Below are 15407 nucleotides of genomic sequence, written 5' to 3' on the forward strand. Positions count from 1 at the left end.
TGTAAGTGTTCTGAGCAGGTTTAAGGTAGGCTGGGTTAAGCTGTGATGTTGGGTAGGTTAGCTGTGTTAAATAAATTTTCAACTTAGATGGGTTTATCAGGACGTAACCCCATCGTTAAGCGGAGGAAGACCTGTATTATGGTTGTCTCCCTTAAGTCTTTTGCGTGGTTTCCACCCCTCCCAGGCAATTGTAGGAAGGGGAGAAACTGAGGCGGGGTTGGGGGGGAGACTGTGGGCCCAGCTGCAGCGCCCACACCGCCGGCCTCCTGCTGCTCGCAACCCCAGGGCGTGGGCCGTTACGGCGGTTTCGGTGCGGAGCCCGGAGCGCTTAGGCCGCCGCCAGGAGGTCCCACCGGCCGGGAGCTCCGCGGAAACCAGGCCGAGGGGGCGGGCCCGAAGCCTCGGCCTCGCCTCCGCCCGCGCCGCGCTGCGCCCGCCGCTTCCCAGCCGCTTGCTCCGGGCGGCCTCGCGGGGCCCGGAGCTCTGCCCGGGGAGCGCCGCCAGCATGCTGCAGAAGCGGGAGAAGGTGCTGCTCCTGAGGACCTTCCAGGGCCGGACGCTGCGGATCGTGCGGGAGCACTACCTGCGGCCCAGCGTGCCCTGCAACAGCCCGCTCTGCCCGCAGCCCGCCGTCTGCCGCAACGGTCAGGGCAGGGGCTGGAGGCTGGGGAGGGTGGGCAGACGAGGACCGGCGGGAGCGGGTTGGCCCGGGCGGGATCGCCGGGGGCCGAGAGCGGGCGGGCGTCAGGGCGGCGGCGCCGGGGTAGAGCGTCGGCCGTGAGGCGGAAGGGCGCGTCCCAGAGGCGGAGCGCGAGGCCGTGGCGTTGACGAGTCCGAGGCCCCCGGGCCTCCGCCGGCCTCCAGGCATCACCTCCGGCCCGGCTGCAGGTCGGGCGCGAGGGGCCGGCGGCTTCCGAGCCGCGCCACGGCTCCGCTGTCGCTCCACAGCGACTCCCGACTGCTCTGCCCGGGAAAACGGAAGGGCCGAGAGGCAGGCGCCCCCGCAGCGCAGAGGGCGCGGTTTGGGGCTTTCCGAGGGGCCTGTGGGCGCTGGAGCGTCCTGCCCCCAGGCTCGCCGCAGTGAAATCCGGTGGACCCGAGCTGTGGGCCCTGCAGTGCGAGCCGGGCACGCGGAGCTGACGCTCTGCCGCTCCTCGTTGTACATTTCTTTGCTTTGCTCCCTGCCAGCACCTAGGCCTCAGACATCCAGTGGAGAACCCTCTTGACTGTAGGATTTGTGGATCATCTGGGCCCTCATTGTACAGGAAGGTCATGGGGAAATTGGATTTGGGTCGGCTGCCCACTACACCTTCCTCCACTTGATTTCTGGGCTGCTGGGGTGGCCGACTTAACGATGGTTACTGGTTCTCTTCCCTATGGTGGGAGAGGAGCGTGGTGGTCCTTTTCAGCGAATATTTGGGATCCTCAGCTTACGGTTCAGGTGAACATTTCAATTACAGCTTGACTAACCAGCTCCGAGACGCGGGCTAGGTGGAAATGCCACCACCGCCTCTGCTTGCACTGAGCATCTTTTCTAGTCAATTCAGTCTTTTTGGCCCTTGGAGACTTTTGAACACGTTCACAAGCTTGAGACACAACCGACTTAAAATGGCTGGGCATAAACAAGTGGTTAACGTGTATTTGGGGAGCCCCATTGGAATGTGAGTGTAGGTCAGTGGGTTAACAATATATAGTTAAGTTGTGCTGAAGATTTGGTTGTTTTTGTGTGTTTTTTTTTAATCCGTCATCTTTTACATTACTGGCAACACCATAAACCACGTTGAGCTTTTATTATCACAGCTTCAGAAAAATGAAGGTGCTGAATTTACCTGAACGTTGGGCCTCTACCAAAGTAGATTTGTCTTTTAAAAACTACACAGTGGGGCTTCCCTGGTGGCGCAGTGGTTGAGAGTCCGCCTGCCGATGCAGAGGACATGGGCTTGTGCCCCGGTCCGGGAAGATCCCAAATGCCACGGAGCCATGGCCCGTGAGCCATGGCCGCTGAGCCTGTGCATCCGGAGCCTGTGCTCCGCAACGGGAGAGGCCACAACAGTGAGGGGCCCACGTACCGCAAAAAAACAAAACAAAACAAAAACTACACAATGTAGTTAAGATTGGAAGTTGTTCTGCACACTGGGGCACCGTGACATTGAAATCATAATAAACTAAGTTTGCAAACGTTGTCTAATCTCTTCTGTTTTGAATTATGCTTCAGATGGGAAACTCTTGTCTAGTGACGTGACTCATTACATGATCCCAGATTGGAAAGTCGTTCAAGATTACCTCGAGATCCTTGAGTTTCCTGAATTGAAGGGAATTATTTTCATGCAAACGGCATGTCAAGCTGTGCAGCATCAAAGAGGCCGGAGGTATCTGTTTTGCATTATTTATTTTTTTATGGTGCGGACTTTTTTCCCCCTTTAGAAGAGGTTCCTTGTTGGAGAGAAAGGGGAGGAATTCATTATTTTCGTCAGAAAAGACTTTTTGAGCTAATTTGGCATTCTTTTTGCCAGTGAGGAATGCAGTAACATTATTTTATATTTCTGCTTCAACACCTGGCCAAAAGGTCTGACTGCAGATCAATAAACTGCAGTGTCCCCACGATGTGGGTATTTAAGATTCTTGCCTTTTGGTTTGCATTTTTATAGTAGCAGAGCTATTGCCTATATCATGTTGAAGACTGCATGTTATTTAATCTTCTTATTTATAGATATATTGTTTCAGAAACTTACATTTTTTTCCCCTTGGGAAAAAGAAAGTATTTTAAAATTTGAGGCTCCTTTATTGTGGAGGCAAGTTGTACTTGTGGTGATTTATTCAATGAAACCAGAACTAACTTGTTTTATTTTTAGATTACTAGTATAACCACCAACCATAGGAATTGTATTTGCGAAACAAAGAATTTCTGATTGAAATCAGTCTAAAATGCTTGCCTTGTACCTAAATGAAGAACAGTTGTTCACCTTTTAAACAAATACTCTATAAATGGTTTTGCTTCCTTTACATTGGGAAAAGATCTGTGATTTGAACTTGAAGACTGTATGGAAACAGCATATTAGAATTATATACCCAACCTCTTAACACCACAAGTTAAGCAGAAATTATGTGTTTATTCTTTTTCAAATGTTGTGGTTTTTTCAGACCTTGGTAGTAAAAGATGAATGTGTTTATTTGTATATGAAAATGATAAGTTGTTCTTATTATATGCTCAGTTCAAAAAAATATGCATTAACTAGGTTGTGTGCAGGTTTTTCAGATAGAATATTTTTATATGAGCTTGAAGTTGATTTTGTTCAGACACAAAGATATAGATGTTTATACACATCCAGGTTTAAATGCTGTTCCAGGTGTCGTATTTCAATTTCTGCTACTAAAATCAATTTGTTGTTATCATGTGGGTTGCTAAGCCTTTTCAACTTCTGTTTTCTAAAATGTTTTTAATATTAAGGATTGTTTTAAAAATCAATTCCTGGGGACATTCAAAAGCAAAGAATTGGAATTTAAATGTCTTTTTTCCTGAACATTTCAAAAGTAGTTAACTTGATGAAAAACGATTGGTTTTCCATTGCTTTACCGTGTCTCTGAATGCACTAAACGTGAAAACAAAAGCTGAGGAGTTATGGAACAGGCCCACAGGATAATACTCTGGTTTTGCCATTGGTGAGCACTTTTCGAGTTCCTAGTTCCAGGCCTTCTGGAGTACAAAAAGAAGTCTTGTTCCCTCTCTCAACAAACTTGTTGTCTTGTTGGGATTAAATGCAAGAAGCAAGAGGGTAATTATGACATACCTTGGACACATGTAAATAATTTAATGGGGACTATGTAAAGTGCAGAAGTAAACATGGGGTGTGGGGATTTAAAAAGCCCTCCGAAGGAAATAGGTTTGAGACTGGTCTTAATGCAGGGAGATGAACATGATTGATGAAGAGGAACAAGAGGCAGGAAAAGGAATCAGCAAGTTGGGGACTTTGTGCTTTCTTTACCTGTTAAGCGACCAGCAGGTGTATTCAGGTTGAAACAGCTAAAGGACCACAATTACCTAAGCCCTGGAAAGTGTCATATATTCAAAGCTAACTTTAAAGTTGATGAGAGCCATTCAATATGTAAGATCCGGGAGATTTGCTTGATTAATTTGGCCTTCATAAGTGTTAAGCATAAGTCATCTGAGTTTTTGTATTTAACCAAAGGTGGCCTAGCAGAGCCTCTCTGGTGCTTTGCTTCATTTAATATTGGAAAACATTTTGTTTTTCAGTTCTTCCTCCGAGATTTTTGAGATGCTGGTAAATAATTCATTCTATTTTATATGCTTTTAGGAATATTATTGCTTAGGAAAGGTTTGTCAGGTGAAAATACCTAGTCTGGTCTAGTGTCTGGTAGAAGGATGCCTTGCTTTCTCCTTTTGACCCCCTCCTGAATGCCTTCTGTATAGCTTGAATCTCAGTTTCTTAGTACATAACATAAGACTGGAATCAAAATATTATAGTTGGAGAGGACCCTTTAAGAGGTCAACGTGATCCCCATCCTACATCAGTGTTACTCAACATGAGTAATGTAGTAGACTTTGTTTCTAAAAGAAAAAAATTCTCATGGATACCCAGTGTTAATTTAAATTAATTTATTGTATTGTTACTTAAATATGTTTCAACATAAATCTAGGCATAAATCCTCATACCTAAGTACTTAATGCAACCCTAAACCCAAATCAGACCTTCAAACTAAACAAGGCTACAAATGAATATTAATTTAATGTGACCAGTGACATTATTTTACTGACATGAAATCACCAGAGTTGGGTTTAATACTAGAAAGACACAGCCTCTATGGCTACAGGCATAAGCTCTATATTTAATATGATTTTGTAGTTTGATTTCAATAATATCAATGCAGAAAAATGTCCTCATAAGTTTATTGTACAAAACTGTATGAAAAATGTCAAGTTTTTGATCAGGATAATCACACATTCTGCTATCTAACAATCCTCAAGTGCTTACTTACTGAGGGCCCGTGTGATCTCCCTGTAAGGGTGACCTGTCCACTGCCTTCAATCATGTGTTCAGGTGTTCATCTGTGTATCTACAAATATTTATTGAGAGGCTCTATGTGCCAGAAACTGTGCTAGCACTGAGCATACAGTGGCGAGCAAAGGCAGACACGCTCTTGAGGGGGAGACCGGCAGTAATTGATAACCAGAGAAACAGATGGAGAAGTGAGCTGTGACAGGCGCGCTGAGGGAGGGGTGCTGGGCTCAGGAGAGCCCAGACTAGGCAGGGAGGAAAGGCTTTCCTGAGTGAGGTGCGTGTGCTGAGCTCTAAGGGATGAGTGTGAGGAAACCAGGCAAAGAAAGGAGAAAAGCTTTCCAGGCGAGGAAACTGCTGTGCGAGGCCATGGGGAGAGAGAACGTGGAGAATGAGGGAGGAGAGAGCCCTGGATTGGACTAAGGTAGGCCCCCATGGGCCTCAGGGATGTGGTGAAGCGTTTTAAGTAGGGGGGATAACATGATCAGATTCCTGTTTTTAAAGGATTACTAGGCTAGTGGAGAAGAGGCTTGGAGAAAAGAAGAGGAGGCTTTAGTTCACATGAGAGATGTCGGTAGCTTAGAGATGGAGAGAGAAATAGACATTTCTAAAAGCTGTTTAGTAGATAAGATCCACAGAACTTCCTAAGTATATAGCAAAGCGAGTTGAAAATATGTCCACACAAAAACTTGTGTGTGAATGTTTGTTCATAACAGCTCTATTCATAATAGCCAAAAATGGAAACAACCCAAATGTCCATCAACTGATAATGGTTACACAAAATGTGCTTTAACCATACAATGAAATATTATTCAGCCATGAAAAGGAATGAAGTACTGATACATGCTACAACATGGATGAACCTTGAAATTATTATGCTAAGTGAAATAATCCAGCCCCCTGCCCACACACACACAAAAATCATATATTGTATGATTCTGTGTATATGAAATGCCCAGAATAGGTAAATCCAAGAGACAGAAAGTAGGTTAGTGGTTGTCAGGGGCTAAGGGTCAGAGGGAATGGGGAGTGACTGCTTAATGGGTATAAGTTTCTTTTGGGGGCTGACAAAAGAGTTAGATAGTAGTGATGGTTGCATAATGCTGTGACTACACTAAAAATCATTGAATTCTGCATCTTAAAAGGGTGAATTTTTTGGTATGAATCATATCTCAATAAAGCTGTTTTTTTTTAATTTTTATTTATTTATTTATATTGGCTGCTTGGGGTCTTAGTTGTGGCTGCGAACTTTTAGTTGGGACATGCATGTGGGATCTAGTTCCCTGACCAGGGATCGAACCCAGGCCCCCCGCATTGGGAGTGCAGAGTCTTACCCACTGGACCACCAGGGAATCCCCACTGTTTTTTTTGTTTTTTGTTTTTTAATCTATAGGACTTAGTAATGGATTTAGATAAGTGAGATAAAGGAGAAGGTGGTGTCAAGGATGACACTAAGGTTTCTGGCTTATGTAACTGGATACAGAGGGGGAACACTGGAGAAGGTGGGGAGTGGGAGGTCATGAGTTTGAGGTGTCTTGAGGCTTCCAAGAGGGCAGACACTGACACCAAATGGCATTGCAGCCTGAAGCCTGGTCCAAAATATACTCCATTAAAAATGTTTTAAGAATATCACCTAATATAAATGGAAATAGAAACTTCTGAAATTCTTGGAGAAAACTCAAGGACCTCTGAATTTAAGTCTAGGAGACCCTACCTGGGTTCTGCAAAAACTGAAGAAATGCAACATTGAGTACAGGACTCACTTCCTTGTACCTCTCGCCACTGGTTGTGGGACACCCACTTCTAATCCCCAGAGACTGTAGTCAGCAGGGGGAAGGGATGTTGCATCTGAAGGTAAGATCACCATTGAATAAAAATAGTAAAAAAAAAAAAAAGATCAGTCTAGAGAAGGTAAGTTTTGCTGTCCCCCTAAGAAATTGTCTGAAATGTTTAGATAATGGAGATTTCAAAAACACTTTAGCCAGACCAGGGAAACTAGGGTTTTTCTGTAAGCCTGGAATTTTTTAAACCTCAGATAATTTTATTGTACTTGACTATCTGGAACTGTTGTCCTGTCATTCAGGCCAGACTTGTTCAAGGCACCACGATGTTCTTTGCTGGCTCCATGCAGAATACTCATATATCTAATTCCATCATATGCACCACCAACCCTAACTAGCAAAAACTACGACTGTGTTGTATGGATGCCCTATTAAATTATAGCCGTAAGCCCACTGCCTACAAGACAACCCGACTGTCACACTCAGAGTGATTCACTGTTTGTTTCCTGCTTTCCCCATTAATATTCTTGTGCCATTTGTTCATTTGTTTTATCTGGCTGATAGGTAGCTGACAAATGGAAGCACACACTAAAAGTCTAAGGAAAATGCATGGGAGTGAAACTGAAAACTGAGAAAATTCTTTTTGTTAGGTGATATATTTTTCTAAACATTGGCAAGGATTGTCATTACTTTCATGTGGTGGTAAAGCGCCCGGGTCTGGCTTGTGGAGCATCAGTATTCGGAGAGGACAGGATTCGAGAAGCCCCAGGTTTAAAGTACGGGTGTGCTGACCAATGCAGTGATGTATGTGAGGCCTAGCAAAAGAGTAACCGGGCTCTGAAAATATCAGTTTGTCCCAGGACATTTTTATCTCGTATTTGGATCACTGTTGTCACAAGGGGTTGTGAGTTCATGGATTCATTTGGAAAATAGTTATTGAGCGACTGCCGTGGGTTAAGTACTAGAGATACAAGGAGGAAGCCTACTGTCTGCTTTCTTGAGCTTTCTGTCCCCTCTCTCTCCTCCTTTGGGCCCTTTGTCTACCTAACTCTTACCCATCCTTCAGGTCCGTTGCCTCCTCCTGGGTGCCTCCCTTATCCCTCCCATGTTCCTGTCACACCTTGTACTTTTCCTTTCACGGCACTCATCCCGCTGAAATGGGTGGTTCTATTTTTTTGTTTGTTTTATTTTGTTATGACAATTAGTATAGCTATTTTTTTAATTGTGGTAAAATATATATAACATAAAATGTACCATGTTAACCATATCTAAGTGTACAATTTGATGGCATTGTGTACATGGACACTGTTGTGCAACCCATCTCCGGAACTTTTTTCATCTTCCCAAACTGAAACTCTACACCCATTAAACACTCATTCCCCATTTCCCCCTCCCCCAGACCCCTGGCAACCACTGTCCTACTTTCTATCTCCAGGTATTTAGCTACTCAAAGAAACTCCTATGAGTGGACTCATACAATACTTGTTCTTCTGCGACTGACTAGCTTATTTCACTCAGCATAATGTCTTCAATGTCCATCCGTGTTGAGGATATGTCAGAACCTCCCTTTTAAGGCTGAATAATATTCCACGGTATGTATATACCACATTTTGTTTATCCATCCATCGCCCGACAGACACTTGGACTGCTTCCACCTTTTAGCTAATATGAATAATGTTGCTCTGAACATGGGTGATATCTCTTTGAAACCCTCCTTTCAGTTCTTCGGGGTCTATACCCAGAAGTGGATTGCTGGATCATATGGTAGTTCTAGTTTTGACTTTTTTTGAGGGATGGATGGTTGAGTTGCATTCACCATGAGCAGGACCACGCAGACGAAGGGCAGCATCGGGAATGTCTAGGTGTGTCCCCTGAAGGCACTCAGTGGAGCACAGAGGAGGAAGTTTGTAAACAAATACCTGCCCTGGGTTCAGGTGCTTTATTAGGGGTGTGGATAAAGGGAGCAAAAAGTGGAAAAGATCAGGAAAAATAGTCAATATTTTTTCAGTGTTTTCTCTGAAATAATAAATTTCAGATGTTTATAAAGCTTCTTCTAGAATCTTTTATTGCTTAACCAAAAAAGTGCACTTTTAAAAAAATTCATGCATGACAGAAATGCGTAAAGCAGAAAGTGAAAGTCCTTGCCTTTCCCTCCTGCAGGGACGACCCTGTTAGCACGGTGATGGAGACTCTTGTATGCATATTCTAAGAGGTTTTGAAAAATGATTTTAAGTGTATCTTTGTGAAAGTGGGAAAATTACAAACTTAACGTGTTCTAGGCGCTTCTGCGGGTGGGGAGGCAGCTTTTATTTACACAAGTGGAATTCTGTTAAGGAAAGCTGCCATTCACAGAAATGAAACTGAATCCCTTTGTTTATTAGGACATTTTGTAAGTTGTAGTTACTTGATGATCCTTTTTAAGGTGGCTCAAAATCAGAATTACTAAGAAAGTAAAATCAGTGTTTCTTGTTTTCTGATGAAGTGTTGAGACGACGCAGATACTGGTAGTTGGCATTTATTTAGAGGGGATAAGTTAGAGAGTTCTGCGTTTGCTTTAATGAAAAGACTCATTTTTAAAAATCCGTGGCGGCAGGCTGGAGGTGGGAATGGAAGGGCACAAATGTTATTATGTTAAATGCCAGTTATCTATCTTGGATAATTTATATGTTAATTTAACATCTGGTTTAATATCAATCCATTTTTAAATAAACAATTGACTTCCTTTAAGATAATTGTGAATATTATGTATTTCACATTATCTAGACAATTGAAAAGCACCTTCTTAGAAACTGACCCATATGAGACTTCATATTTTATTTTCTTTGGCCAAGATTATTGGAAAGATCCCCTGATGGGTTCTGAAAAACCTAGGGGCAGGACAGGAATAAAGATGCAGACATAGAGAATGGACTTGAGGACACAGGGACGGGGAAGGGTAAGCTAGAACGAAGTGAGAGAGTGGCATGGACTTATATACACTACCAAATGTAAAATAGATAGCTAGTGGGAAGCAGCCGCATAGCACAGGGAGATCAGCTCGGTGCTTTGTGACCATCTAGAGGGGTGGGATAGGGAGGGTGGGAGGGAGACACAAGAGGGAGGAGATATGGTGATATATGTATATGTATAGCTGATTCACTTTGTTATAAAGCAGAAACTAACACACCATTGAAAAGCAATTATACTCCATTAAAGATGTTAAAAAAAAAATTGAACATCTCTCTTCCATTGTACAAGGGATTAGAAAAATTGTATGTCCTAGTTTGATAGAGCTACCTGTTCACACTGTGTGTTCAATATAATTATTTTAAAACATAAAAAAAAAAAGTCTCCTGATGGGGAAAAACCTTAAAACTTTCTGTTAGTTGTCTGATAGATGAAGCTAGCCTTCATTCATGTAAACAATGCGGCTGCATCAATAACGTTCACAGATAAATTCCCAAACTTACCTTACATGTTCTTTCCTAGGGCTGCCAGCAGAAAGGAAAACATTAATGTCTAATACCATTTACAGAACAAAGTGAGTTACAAAAATAAAGCACTAGGGCTTCCCTGGTGGCACAGTGGTTGAGAGTCCGCCTGCCGGTGCAGGGGACACGGGTTCGTGCCCCGGTCCGGGAAGGTCCCACATGCCGCGGAGCGGCTGGGCCCGTGAGCCATGGCCGCTGAGCCTGCGCGTCCGGAGCCTGTGCTCCGCAACAGGAGAGGTCATAACAGTGAGAGGCCCGCGTACAGCAAAAAAATAAAAAAAAAAAAAAGCACTAAACTCTGCTTGCCTCATTGTCCTTTGTGAGCCTTTGATGAAGGGGCTGTGTGGGGCAGGGTTGTATAATTACATAATAAATAGCCAGAAAGGGAGAGGGGAGTAGAGGAGTTTAACTGATCCACAAACTAATTAATGAGGCCCTGCTCCAGCACATTCTAGCAGGCAAAATGGAGAAACAGCAGCCCGAGAGCGCAGCACACATTAAGGCCAATGTAAATAAGTGTTTCTCAGGTTTTAAACAATCAATCTTTCGCTCTAAAATCCCTCATCTTTTCTGAACCTTAGCAAGAGGTGGCAGGAGATGAGTACCTGCTAGATTAGATTTACTTTTCTCCTCTGTGTCACAGACAGTATAACAAATTGCGAAATCTCCTGAAGGATGCGCGTCATGATTGTGTTCTCTTCGCTAATGAATTCCAGCAGTCCTGCTATCTCCCTCGGGAAAGAGGGGAGTCCATGGAGAAGTGGCAGAGCAGGTATGGCCCTGAATAGCTGGGTTTTCACACGCTCATCTTCTTTAATTTCTTTATCATTGGTTATTTGGGAGTTGATCTAGATAGTATGGTGGAACAAACCAACAATTTTTCTGGAACCGTGATTAATACTGAAATGCTTAATGTGTCAATATTCTAGATATGTCATTTGACTACATATATTTTAGAAATTGTAACTAAGGAGCTATAGGTGCCCAGAGTAAGTTTGCCCCAGACCTCTAAAGGCTAGTAGGATCATTCATTCCAGTGATCCAAAAGTCATACATAGCTTTAATGCTGTGAGTGCGTGCGTGCGCGCGCGCGCGCGCGTGTGTGTGTGTGTGTGTGTGTATGTGAGAGAGAAAGAGAGAGCGGCAGGGACACGTCCTACTTTTAAGCTAAAGTCATCTCACTTTTTCTGGTATAGGTTGCTTTAATATCCCAGCCAGTCTTATTAAACTGAAATGGGTAGGTTAATTCTAGTAAAGCTGTTTTAGGAAGTGCGTTGTCCTAACTGAGATCCACCTAAAAGCAGAACCTGAAGCAAGGATTTTGGACGTGAGTTGTTTATGTGAGAAGCAATTCCCAGAAGCAGGAGTGGGGAGAGTGGCCCAGAGAAGGAGGGAAAGCAGTAAAGGATGTATTACTGCTGAGGGAAACTGAGGCTCAGTCCTCTGGGAACCTCTAAGAAGCCATGTAGAGTGTGCCTCAGAAGTCACCTCCAAGGGTGGAGGCGAGGGCATTTAGTTATTTACCCCTTTAGCTGAGGGCCATTCCCCGGCGGTGTTAACTCCAGTCAGTGGGCCATTGATGAGGGATGGAACTGCCACCCAGCTGCAGCTAAAGTCAGAGGTGGGCTTAGGGTACAGGTGCACCCATAGCCTCTGCTTCAGTCTTCTGTAGAAGGCAGAAGAGACCTTAAGCTTTAAAATAGCTTATCCGTACAAAACATTTACATCATCTTCTTCCTTATAATTCTTTATCTGTATAGCCATTAAATATTTAAATTCTCTAAAGCAAAATAAGCACTGATATATACTGAGTCCTTAATAGAACCCAAGTTCCCACCAGCAAGGGAAAGCAAGTCTTTCCCTAGATTGGGTCATATGTGAGTACTCACACTTACTGACTACACAGTCTTGCACACAGTCAGTACTCAGTGAATCTTTTTTTAAATTCTAGAACTAAAGGAACCTTACATAGCATCTTAATTTGCAGAAAGGGAAACAGATGCCTACAGAAATTGACTCTCTGAGTTGATCCACTTCACTGGACACATGATCCTTTTCTGAACACATGTCCCCTGACCTAGACTCCATTTTCCAATTCAGCTTCTTTTCAGGAAGATTTTCAGACATTTCATATTGGTGGTGCCACATTGGGTTTTGTCTTCATTGGATTATGATCTTCAGCTACTTGCAGCCTAGTTTTTCTCTTAGCCAAAGACTTGTTTCTTCATCTTTTAAGCCTCTCACAATTTAGCTTACCATCCCTGTGGTGCTGTGTGGCTCGTCCCCCCAATTAAAATGTGTTAAAAGGTGGCAGAGCCTCACGGTTGCTAGGCCATAGCAAGAAATGAAAGCGGTTTCTGTGGTGGTTGGATGTCTTAGAGAAGAAGAGATGTCAAGCATTTTCTGATTCATCTTTGTATCCCCCAGCGTACCCAACCCAGGGCATGTTTATAATGGGTGCTCAGGAAGTATTTGTTGAATGAATGAACGAATGACTGTCTATATAAACCAAAGGATAAAAGATTAAAAGCCAGGTGTGAAGTTCTGAACAAGAGCTTGGGTTTGTCTGCCTCGGGAGGGCTCACGTGCCTCTTGCTTTCTAGGAGCATCTACAATGCAGCCACTTGGTACTATCACCACTGCCAAGACAGGATGCCAATCGTTATGGTGACAGAAGATGAAGAGGCAATTCAGCAGTATGGAAGTGAAACGGAAGGAGTGTTTGTGATTTCCTTCAAGGTATTTCCAGCTGGTGTGTCTATATAAGTATGTGTGTGTGCATGAGTGTGTGTGTCTGCGTGTGTTCATTTCCATAGTAGTGCCCGTGAGGCTCTAGATGGCTTTGGCAGTACAGAAAAGGGAAAATAAAGAATGAAGGAAAGGAATAAAGACACAGACCTACTAGAGAATGGACTTGACGATATGGGGAGGGGGAAGGGTAAACTGTGACAAAGCGAGAGAGTGGCATGGACATAGATACACTACCAAACGTAAAATAGATAGCTAGTGGGAAGCAGCCGTATAGCACAGGGAGATCAGCTCAGTGCTTTGTGACCACCTAGAGGGATGCGATAGGGAGGGTGAGAGGGAGGGAGACGCGAGAGGGAAGAGATATAGGAACATATGTATATGTATAACTGATTCACTTTGTCATAGAGCAGAAACTAACACACCATTGTAAAGCAAGTATACTCCAATAAAGATGTAAAAAATAAAAATAAATAAAATGTGAAAACTGAAAAAAAATAGTTTAAAATTAAAATTTAAAATAAAAAATAAATTAAAAAAAGAATAAAGGAAGACTTTAAGAAGTTCCATGTCTTCATCACTCTCCAACTAATTAATCTTGAGTTTGCCAAATTTGGGCAAACTCCCTGTGACTGTAAGGCCTCCAGCATCCAAGACTGCAGCCCAATAAACTCCAGTTCATAGTAAACTCATGTTTATAGTTATAATAATAATACTAGTAGTAATGATGATGATGATAGGTTGAATCTGATAAAACTGCCAATATTCTGTTGTTTTTGACTTACAAAATGGTTATTCTACATGGTTCCACCTAAGAATAATACCCAACGTTGATCTATGCCAGGCACTGTTCTGAGTGTATTATTTCATTTAACTCTTGCAACAACACTATTAGGCAGGTGTTATAATCCCCATTTTATTGGTGAGGAAGCTAAAGCACAGAAAAGCTAAGCAACTTTCCCAGAGTCACAGGGAAAAAGTGCTGGAAGTGTGTTAGAGCCCAGGCAGTCTGACTCCAGCACTCTGAACCACCATGCTGCCTCCCAGACTGTCTTTCTGAATATGCACAAGACATAGGTTTTGTTTTTTAACATCTTTATTGGAGTATAATTGCTCTACAATGGTGTGTTAGGTTCTGCTTTATAACAAAGTGAATCAGCTATACGTATACGTATATCCCCATATCTCCTCCCTCTTGGGTCTCCCTCCCACCCTCCCTATCCCACCCCTCTAGGTGGTCACAAAGCACCGAGCTGATCTCCCTGTGCTATGCAGCTGCTTCCCACTAGCTATCTATTTTACATTTGGTAGTGTATATATGTCCATGCCACTCTCTCACTTCGTCCCAGCTTACCCTTACGCCTCCCCGTGTCCTCAAGTCCATTCTCTACGTCTGGGTCTTTATTCCTGTCCTGCCCCTAGGTTCATCAGAATCATTTTTTTTTTAGATTCCATATATATGTGTTAGCATACGGTATTTGTTTTTCTCTTTCTGACTTCACTCTGTATGACAGACTCGAGGTCCATCCACCTCACTACAAATAACTCAATTTTGTTCCTTTTTATGGCTGAGTAATATTCCATTATATATATGTGCCACATCTTCTTTATGCATTCATCTGTTGATGGACAGTTAGGTTGCTTCCATGACCTGGCTATTGTAAATAGTGCTGCAGTGAACATTGGGGTGCATGTGTCTTTTTGAATTATGGTTTTCTCAGGGTATATGCCCAGTAGTGGAATTGTTGTGTCGTTTGGTAGTTCTATTTTTAGTTTTTAAGGAACCTCCACACTGTTCTCCATAGTGGCTGTATCAATTTACATTCCCACCAGCAGTGCAAGAGTGTTCCCTTTTCTCCACACCCTCTCCCAAAACACAGTGTTAAAGGCCAGTCTTATTTGTCCACTGTTCCTCACTCTTCTCTACTTGTGACCATGGGTGGGGGTCAGTAGGGATAAAGGAAGGGGTGATATGTGATACTACTTATGTGAAAGCTGTTGGACCAGCTTGGTGTACATGTAACAGATAGAGGCAGCATTATCGGTGACAGTTTTTTGAGCTGTCTTAAGGACACAGTTCTCCTATTTCTTAGGTACCTTTTCAGAGAGTAGGATGCCTGTTAATCTCTAAATAGATTACTGATCTCAAAACAAAAAAACAAAAAACAGATTACTGGTCTCTTCTGCCTGCCCAGTTGGTCAGTCAGGTTCCAGTGGTTGATATTGTTTTTTGATTCAGAAACTAGACTAAGGCCCTCCATTACCCCTGTCAGTTTACAGAAAGTCTAGTTGGATTTTGAATTGTAGATCCTATGAGGGTTCCCATGTGCATGTATTGCTAAAGATTTGCCAATAGAATTTTCTTGCCCTGCTATAAAAAAGTGTTCTGGCAT

General features: G+C 43.2%; 1 protein-coding gene across 1 annotated transcript in view; it reads left to right on the forward strand.

Annotated features, from left to right (window-relative positions):
* Positions 1-432: 432 nt before the first annotated feature.
* DIS3L (DIS3 like exosome 3'-5' exoribonuclease) overlaps positions 433-15407 on the forward strand; it is a 35173-nt gene continuing 20198 nt past the window's right edge. Inside the window, exons 1-4 of the mRNA XM_082648771.1 lie at positions 433-644; positions 2216-2369; positions 10910-11038; positions 12870-13005. Of these exons, the coding sequence (XP_082504897.1) occupies positions 506-644; positions 2216-2369; positions 10910-11038; positions 12870-13005 (558 nt within the window). The 5' untranslated portion in view covers positions 433-505. The remainder of the gene's footprint in view (positions 645-2215; positions 2370-10909; positions 11039-12869; positions 13006-15407) is intronic.

This window comes from Grampus griseus (genome assembly GCF_964374135.1).
Source record: "Grampus griseus genome assembly, chromosome: 2".
Classification (NCBI taxonomy): Eukaryota; Metazoa; Chordata; class Mammalia; order Artiodactyla; family Delphinidae; genus Grampus; species Grampus griseus.